General features: G+C 42.9%; 1 protein-coding gene across 1 annotated transcript in view; it reads left to right on the top strand.

The window, feature by feature from the left end:
* ddx20 (DEAD (Asp-Glu-Ala-Asp) box polypeptide 20) overlaps positions 1 to 10,000 on the top strand; it is a 30,187-nt gene that overhangs the window by 13,539 nt on the left and 6,648 nt on the right. The window contains exons 6-8 of the mRNA XM_063209516.1: positions 7,911 to 8,049; positions 8,379 to 8,520; positions 9,362 to 9,467. Of these exons, the coding sequence (XP_063065586.1) occupies positions 7,911 to 8,049; positions 8,379 to 8,520; positions 9,362 to 9,467 (387 nt within the window). The remainder of the gene's footprint in view (positions 1 to 7,910; positions 8,050 to 8,378; positions 8,521 to 9,361; positions 9,468 to 10,000) is intronic.

Here is a 10,000-nt window from a genome sequence, read left to right as displayed (position 1 = left end):
AATATTCAACATCAGATGGGTAGCAGCTTCAAGTAGTTTGCACTGGGACAAAATGTCTTCATCATGTCAACCACCCCGGGCTTTTAATGGAACTAGCTTGCATGAAAAACACAGCCTACTTGTGATTCTGCTTTAAGGTAAGATTCATCTAATTATTATGCTGCGGGTAGCCTTTTAACATGAACATGCTCAAGTTTTTTCGTGGTGCCTTTTGTTGTCACCGTTTGTCAGGGTGTTGACATTGAAGATTGGTTGTGCGTTGGTGGACATGAATAGACCGTGTGTGTGTTATTATGGACGCGAGATTGTTTTTTGAGCGTACGACATGACTCCATTTCCCTAATTTATTATGATGATGACTACGCGATGCGTGAGTTGTGTGGAGCCTGTTAGCAAGTTGACGTGCAGCTGAGTTCTTTTGAAGTGCACGGTCTGCGAGATCAACGTGGAACAGGACGATTGACTGGGGATGGTTTCGCGGAGTGCTTCCGCACTCACAAATTGACTTAATTTGAAACACCTTGCACAACCGTAGCTGAAGTGTTTGAGAATACTATCGTAATGAGTCGCAGAAGTGGTTTCGTTGGTTTACTCGATGTATTTACTGTCTGAATGCACGGGTCATGTTTGCAAGCAACCCGCCCCCTTGCCTACTTTCCTTCTTAATCTTGTCTGCGAGTGTTTGATTAGCAGCACAAAATGCTGCAGTGAAGCAGGAGCTGTTACCTAGGTTGGTTTATTGCTAAATGTAAATTGTTTTCCCCTCACATGCTATGGTGTGATTCACAGTTGGTGAACTAGACATTTTATCTACAAAAGTAGGCTAGGCCTACACTGTGCCACCCTCCATCCATGTGAAACACCCTGGCATTTGCAACAGAATAAACAGAAGAGCAACAAAATCAACTGCTAAAGCCAAAAGTTAAAGCTTTACCCCCAAAATGATGTGATGTTGTAGCTTTCTAAATTATTATTGTAAAATGTAGGCCTACAGGTCCTTAAAGGTGTACAAAGTATGGGTCCTGGAGCTACCAATTTGGCAAAACAAATAAGTGTAGCTGGCCTTTTCAAGAAATTGAAATTATGTGTTCACTTATTGTTTCAGATTTAGGTCTACTGACAATGTCCAAATGTCTAAATAGTGTAGCCCATTTACTTATTTAGTTATTAGAGCTGTGGTGGTTAAGCTCTGATGGCATTTATCTTATAGCCTACTTTATATTTACAGTATTTAGAGAAACATACTAATTTGTTGCACATTAAAGACCATATCAGCATGTTTATGTGAATAGGCCTATTTGCCTATCCAAGCCATACCTTGTGGCATTAGGCCCCTCTCACACACACACACACACAGACACGCGCACGCACACACACGCGCACGCACACACACACACACACACACACACACGCACACACGCACACACACACACACACACACACACACGTTACATTTCAGATCTGCATGAAAGGGGACTATTTGTTCAAAGTTTTTAGTCTTTTGTAAAAGTTTTTAGCTGATAGTGACTCTCCAGATTTGGTTAAAATGCAGGAAATTGCATCTAAGAAATACATTTTTTTCTGGGGGAGGACCGAACCCACCGTTAAAAAATAAATAAATAAATATATATATTCTATATTTACTGCCTACCCTACCATACCCTTCACTGCACGTCACTGCAGTATACCCACTTCAAAAAATGCTCAAATTAGGCTATGAGCCGAGGGGTCGACCGGTGCCATCTGGGGGGAGGAATGCTAGCAATGTTTTTTGGCAAGGTATATCCCCCCACTAGTAGAAAAAGCTTGATAGCAGTCATGGGGTGGTAGCGAAATCACTTTTTTCAGCTCTTGAAGTTACTACCCCCCTATAATAAATACTGTTTTTTAATATCGGCTGTATATGTAGTTATGGCTTATGTTGGGGGTATTGCCAATATCCTATACCATCGTGCTTGTTATCACTGGAAAGGGGACCTTTCAGGCTTTCATTTCAGCCCATTAATGAATCTGTCTGACATACACAGAAGCCACAGCACGTCATTAAACCAGAAATAGCTCCCATTTCCACACACATTGTGCCAAAACTGTGCACTTTCGTTTACATCTGTGGCATGAAAGAACACCAAGGACACCAAAGTTAACAACCTCAATACTCAGGGCACTCTACCGATTCAGAAAATGTATAATATGCCCATGCTGTCATTTAGTATATGTCTGTGAGACCCTTAAATGTCACTTGTGCAACCAGCAAAAATGTCTTCAAAATCCGACCCAATAGAATGGACTAATACAATGCCGGTATCACTTTACTTAAACAAACTTTGTTTATACTGTAGTTCATATGTGAATGTACATAACATTCACAAGTTGTTAAAGTATTCAATTATTGTAGTGCAGTGTTTCTCAAAGTGGGCCGGAAGCCCCCCTAGGGGGGCGCGTGAAGTCAGAAGGTTTTTCTTTTTTAATACTTTTCTGCTTTGCCATTAAGTCACTAATATTTAGAGAACATAGGCCATACTGTACGTGTATATCAGGCTCTAATAAACTTCACGACGGCCTATTTATTTGTATTTTCGTAACCATTTTGCTCGAGGGGGGCGCAGACAGACACCCTTCCTCTGAAGGGGGGAATAGCACGAAATATTTGAGAAACACTGTTGTAGTGTATGTGAAGAAATACAATCTAGATGGTAGGCCCTGCAATGATAGGGCATTGGGTAACACTTTACTTAAACCACTCAAATATGGTATCTCATTAACAGAATTTAGATAAATGTTCATATACAACATTTTATACAGGCTATTTCATAAACAAATAGACTGAGACCCTATACAAGCGGTTACAAGCCAATAAAGAAACATGTTGCAAAGGGAATATGTTTAATGAAAGAATAGTTTCATGTAGATTTATATTATTTCGTCGTCAGTACTCTTCATCTTCCATGTCATCCCCTTCATCTGAACTGTCTATGGTTGCCTGGTTTCCGCACACATGTCTGTGCACCTGACGCCATTTACCAGACAAACACAATGATGGCTAGAGCATTTTGTAGTGCAGTTGCACGAAAGAAGGTCCAGGACAGCTTGGGATATTGTCAATATTCTATACAATAGCGCTTGGTATTACTGGAAAGGGGACCTTTCATTCTTTCATTTCAGTCCATTGCTGAATGTTTCTTATACACACAGAGGTCACAGCACTTCATTAAACCAGACATAGGTCACATTTTCTCACAAATGTTGGCTAAACTGTTTGATTTCGTTTATCTCTGTGGCATGAAAGAACGCCAAGGACACAAAATTACACAACCTCAATACTCGGTGGACTCGGAAAATGATAATATGCCCATACAATTATTTTGTATATGTTTGTGAAGGTCTAAAATTTGACTTGTGCAACCACCAGTAGTCAAAATAGTAGCCAATATAGCAGGTCATTAGCTGGAAATATCAGGCCTTTTTTCCTGCCAATGTTTGTGCTGGCATTCACAGAGGTCATTAAACCAATAATTTCTCGGCCCTATCATGGACTAATGGTAGGACACTGGTCTACTACGCGGCTGACCCGGGTTCGATTCTGAACCGTGCCCTTTGCCGACCCTCCCCCATCTCTCCCTCCCAACTGGCTTCCTGTCACCTCCTTCACTGTCCTGTCTCATATAAACAAAAAATAAAGGCTTGAAAAGCCCCCCCCCAAATACTCAAATGATCACTCCTGCCAATTTCAATATGCTGTTGTATTGCTCACATTACCCTTGACTTGTCAGTAGTATTACCCGGAGATGCTGCATGCTGCTATTCTAATGGGGGCAGATTTTGTTTACATTTTAAAAAAATCTTAACATGGGCCTACTCCAAATATTTTCCCAAAAGGTAACACCTGCCCCCATTACAATGACCAGGATCTTGGAAAAGGCTGAAGAAAAAAAAATCTCTGGTACTGACAAGTCCAGGGTAGTGTGAGCATTACATGCATGTTGAAATTGGCTGGCGTTATCCTTTAAACCAGTAATTTCTCACTGTATGATTTATGTTGTCCCTATACCATGGGAAAACATCAGGGTCACAAAACCGAATGATTTAAAAAAATCTAGGCATGCTGTTGATTCAGAAAATGTATAATGTACCCATACAATATTTGCAGGAGCCTTTAAAAGACCGTAATGATCCTCAAGGCCCTAATGACCTATTTTCTGACCAATTCTGTAATATCTCCTTACAGACATACATACAAATGTTGGATAAAAAGAAAAATGAATGAATATATGTATGTATAGTGTATATACATACAGTATGAATGTATGTGCATAAGAATGTATAAATCCGCTTTGAAATGGTACTGTTGTCAGTAAATGATCAAATTGCACATACAGCACTGCTTAATAATAGACATATTGTCCTGCCAGACATTTCACAGATTACTGACCAAAAGCTTATTGAAAGAAATTGAAAAATATTTCCCAAAATGTAATATGGTAGCCCTTCCCCAAATGATAATTTCAAAGGCTAATTTTTTGCTATAGAGAAAAGGTGTGTGTGTGTGTGTGTGTGTGTGTGTGTGTGTGTGTGTGTGTGTGTGTGTGTGTGTGTGTCTCTGTGTGTGTGTGTGTGTGTGTGTGTGTGTGTGTGTGTGTGTGTGTGTGTGTGTGTGTGTGTGTGTGTGTGTGTGTGTGTGTGTGTGTGTGTGTGTGTGTGTGTGTGCGCGCGCGCGCGAGCAGAAGAAATTCAAACTTGATGCCATCTGAAATTTGTGTCAAAATTCAATATGGCTGCTATTTCCCAAAATGGATGACTTTCATGCATTTTTCTCAATACTGTGGGGCCATAATATAGGCCTACTACTACATAGTAGATTACTTTTTTCAGCACTTCTCTGTTATATTCTCTTACAGATATTTTACCAAAGGTTGACTAAACAAACAAAAAATAAGTTTGATTTCGCTTCCTTGAAGCAGAGAATAGTCCTCCTACAATGGTCAAATGGCACATAGACAGTCAACTGCTGAAATAACTAGGCCTATGGTCCTTGCAATGACGTAAGCCTATAATATTCATTGATGGGTTCCTTTTTTTTAGCACAATTATTTCCCTATTGCCTAATGGACAAATGTATTCATTCATTCATTCTTTCTTTCATTTGATTAGGACAATACACACTAATCAATACATCAGTTAAAAAAACATCAATATAAATATGTTGGTATTTGCATAGTTGCCAAATGTCATCCGTAGTCCTAAGGCAGGTAGCCATAATAAAAAAACAATACTGCATTACAGTAGACATGACATTTTACCACAAACACCAAATATATCCAGAGTAAAACAATGTTCATACTATTAATTAATAGGAGCAGGTCTGGTTTGTATTCAGCCACTGTTTTTGAACAGTGATTTTGAAGATGCTGATGTTGTCACATAGCCTGGCCACGCCAAACCCCTAGGGGCGTCTAGATTTCTAGGCTAGTTGTCACACAGTCCGATATGAGCATGGCTGAACAATAGAAGGTGAATTTCGATTTTGCCACCGTGACATATCCTAAAGAAAGTGGTCAAAAATTGCTCAATTAAACATATACACAACACTGCTGAAACTAGGGCATCTCAAATTCCCTCCAACATTCAATATGGTAGACGTTTCTGAAACTATTCCAAATATTTTATCATTAACATTTATCCACCCTTACCCCCACCTGCTCTACAGTATCTCACCCCCACTCCTCTCCCCACCCTACAGTGTCTTATCTCCCCATCCCCCCTCACTTTCCTTTAAGCCCCCCCCCCACTCACCTACCCCCCCCCCACTCCACAGTGCCCCCCCCCTCACCTACCCCCACTACCCCCCCCCCCACTCCACAGTGCCCCCCCAGTCACCTCCCCCCACTCAACAGTGCCCTCCACTCACTTTCCTCCACTACCCTGGCCTTGCCCCCCACCCAACAGTGCTCCCCCTCAATTGCCCCCACTCACCTCACCCCTACTTCTCCCCCTTGCCCCCCCCCTAACTCTACATCTACTGTACATACAGTGCCTCCCCATGCCCCCGCTCATCTCTTTTATCTCCTTACGTCTTATGTCTCCTTACATTTCCTTAGAGAGAGATAGGACAAAATTGGACTTAAATGATGTCATATTAATGGTCATTATGGCCTTTTGTAAGGCTCTCACAATACATTGTATGGATATATCATGCATTGTCTGAATTAGCAGAGTGCCTTGAGTATTGAAATGGTTGGGGTTTGTGTCCTTGATGTTTTCCCATGGTTTACAGTACGTAGGGACTAAAGAAAGCCTACAGTTTAGGCGACATTTGTTATTATTATTTCTGGTTTAATGAAGTGCTGTGACCTCTGAGTATGTCAGACAGATTCAGTAATGATCTTAAATGAAGGCCTAATGCCAAGCAGTGATGCCAAGCAGAAACTTTGGAAGGAAAAAGGCCCAATACTTCCAACAGATGACCTGCATGTATTGGCTATTATTTTGAAGACTTTTGCTGGTTGCACAATTCAAATTTAACGCTCTCACAAACGCATACAAAACAATTGTATGGGCATATTATACATTTTCTGAATCAGCAGACTCCAAAGAGTATTGAGGTTGTCCAATTTTGTGTCCTTGGTGTTCTTTCACGCCACAGAGATAAACGAAAGCAGACAGTTTAGCCAAGAGTTGTTGGAAAATGTTAGCTATGTCTGATTTAATGAAGTGCTGTGACCTCTGTGTATGTCAGACAGATTCACCAATGATCTTAAATGAAAGCCTGAAAGGTCCCCTTTCCAGTAATACCAGGCACCATGGTGTAGAGTATTGGCAATACCCCACGAAATGAGCCTGAACTAGACATGCATCCGAATTCAAACATGGAATTTAATAGAGGGGGGTAGTCACTTCAAGAGCCGAAAAAAGGGGTTTCGCTACCACCCCGTGACTGCTATCAGGCTTTTTCTAGTAGTGGGGGGATATACCTTACCAAAAAAAATTGTTAGCATCCCCCCCCCCAGATGGCACCGATGGCCAAAATTTGGGGCCATAGCTCAAGGCCTAAATATACAGTATACCCACCATAAAAAGTAGACTACACCACTGCGCTGGGCTACAAATATGCTGTTTAAGAGGCTAGATAAAGATTATTCATGCAGAAGTATCAATGTTTTGTTCCGAGGCCGTCGGCATGAAAAATGTGAAGAAACACAGCTTTCTAAAAAGTTTGGGGGTTCGTACGAAAAATTAAGCAAAAATATCAGAAACAACATATATGGAGCTCAAAGGGGACCGAAATATCATTTTAATGCCGCCATTGGATTACATGCTACGATTTTCGGCTAAAAACGCCGTTGAGGTCCGATGAGATTGGGGGAAGTGACGTCACTTTCGAGCTCTATTGGAGGATGAGCTCCATTGGCAGCACCTGTGGAGAAGGAACAGAAGAGCAGCAAACAGAGGTAAAATGGGGGAGGTGTCCCCCTAGTGGTGGGAGGCTGTAACACTCTCTCTCTCTCTCTCTCTTTTTTAACGTGCTCTCTCTCTCTGTTTCTTTCTCTCTCTCTCTTTCTACCTGTTTCTCTGTCTCCGTCTCTCTCTCTCTGTAGGTCTGCGTCAGTTCTACCGGCTGGTTCGGGGCCACTCTCTGCCCCATAAGGCTAGTGTGTGTGTGTGTGTGTGTGTGTGTGTGTGTGTGTGTGTGTGTGTGTGTGTGTGTGTGTGTGTGTGTGCGCAGGTCTGCGTCAGTTCTACCGGCTGGTTCGGGGCCACTCTCTGCCCCATAAGGCTAGTGTGTGTGTGTGTGTGTGTGTGTGTGTGTGTGTGTGCGCAGGTCTGCGTCAGTTCTACCGGCTGGTGAAGGGCCACTCTCTGCCCCATAACACTAATGTGTGTGTGTGTGTGTGTGTGTGTGTGTGTGTGTGCAGGTCTGCGTCAGTTCTACCGGCTGGTTCGGGGCCACTCTCTGCCCCATAAGGTGTTTCAGGAGAAGGTGCAGCTACTGTTGGAGTTATACAGCCGGGTCCCTTTCAACCAATCGCTAGTCTTCTCCAACCTGCACAGCAGGTAGGTGTGTCTGTGTGAGAGAGAGTGTGTTGTGTTCTTTGATGTACAGTTGTGTAATGTGTGTGAGAGAGCGTTATTAACTGTATGACTTTGTCTTGTATCTGCATATTTACCCATACACGCATGTGAGTGTATGTTGATTATAAGTGTGTGTGTGTGTGTGTGTGTGTGTGCAGGGCTCAGCAGCTGGCTGAGCTGATATACTCTCCTCTAAGGGTGTCCCAGCAGTGTGTCTATATGCATATCTCCTTACTCACCTGTGTGTGTGCGTGTGCGTGTGCGTGTGTGCGTGTGCGTGTGTGTGTGTGTGTGTGTGTGTGTGTGTGCAGGGCTCAGCAGCTGGCTGATATCTTGTCCTCTAAGGGTCTGCCAGCCGTGTGCATCTCCAGCAGTCTCACACAGGAGCAGAGATTAGACGCCATGTCCAAACTCAAGACCTACCAATGCAGAGTGCTGATCTCAACTGACCTGGTACACACACACACACACACACACACACACACACACACACACACACACACACACACACACACACACACACACACACACACACACACACACACAGCAGCAGCAGAGATTAGACGCCATGTCCAAACTCAAGACCTACCAATGCAGAGTGCTGATCTCAACTGACCTGTTACACACACACACACACACACACACACACACACACACACACAGGAGCAGAGATTAGACGCCATGTCCAAACTGAAGACCTACCAATGCAGAGTGCTGATCTCAACTGACCTGGTACACACACACACACACACACACACACACACACACACACACACACACACACACACACACACACACACACACACAGGTCATTTCATATGAAATCAGACACTTTGGGACCCGGCCAACCCAGATTTTAATACAACTTAGTTTGTATTTTCAGGACTAAGAAAGATTTATTTCAGAGGGTAGGACACTATACATTCTCCCTTGATTATGTCAGTCAATTTCAGTCACAAAGAGTTTTGATGTTGATGTCTCTATACCATCAACATGGGTCACAAGTTATCCGAGTACTATTAATTATGCGATACTCAAGCAATACGCCAGGACAGGCGGGTAAGGGGAGTTGTAACATGACGCAAAGCCAACTCATCTAACACTGATGCACTAAATCGCTGACAATATTTCTTTTAAAAAGCGCTCTCTCTCTCACACACACACACACACACACACACTGATGCTGACAAAAGTGTAGCATGGTGTATGTGTTTATTTCTCTGTCATTAAATTAAAACGTGTGTGTGCGTGTGTGCGTGTGTGTGTGTGTGTGTGTGTGTGTGTGTGTGTGTAGACGTCTCGGGGTATCGATGCTGAGAAGGTGAACCTGGTGGTGAATCTGGACGTTCCACAGGACTGGGAGACATACATGCACCGCATCGGACGCGCAGGCAGATTTGGTTAGTGTGTGTGTGTGTGTGAGTGTGCACGTGTGTGTGTGTGTGTGTGTGTGTGTGTGTGTGTGTGTGTGTGTGTGTGTGTGTGTGTGTGTGTGTGTGTGTGTGTGTGTGTGTGTGTGTGTGTGACTGGGAGACATACATGCATCGCATCGGACGCGCAGGCAGATTTGGTTAGTGTGTGTGTGTTTGTGTGTTCATCTCTGGGTGGATGTGTCTTTGTGTGTGTGTGAGAGACAGTGGCCCTCATTTCTCAAAGCAGCGTACGACGAGAATCATACGTACGTCGTGCGTACGTTCTTTTTCTACGACCAGTTGGCATTTATCAAATCTCATCGTAAGCGCAGGAAAGATGAAATCCTACGACTGCTCTCAGACGGTGTACGCCGTTTTCAAGTTGGACTTGAGATGACTATGATCACCAACTTGAGCAGCAGTTGTAGCGCAACAACTCATTATCATAAATATGTGGCCTACATAATTAAAAAATGTTTTTACATTGTAGAATATATTTTTGCTATAAGCCAACGTCTACC

Source organism: Engraulis encrasicolus, chromosome 10 (assembly GCF_034702125.1).
Source record: "Engraulis encrasicolus isolate BLACKSEA-1 chromosome 10, IST_EnEncr_1.0, whole genome shotgun sequence".
Lineage (NCBI taxonomy): Eukaryota > Metazoa > Chordata > Actinopteri > Clupeiformes > Engraulidae > Engraulis > Engraulis encrasicolus.
This window is presented reverse-complemented; position numbering and strand designations above follow the sequence as displayed.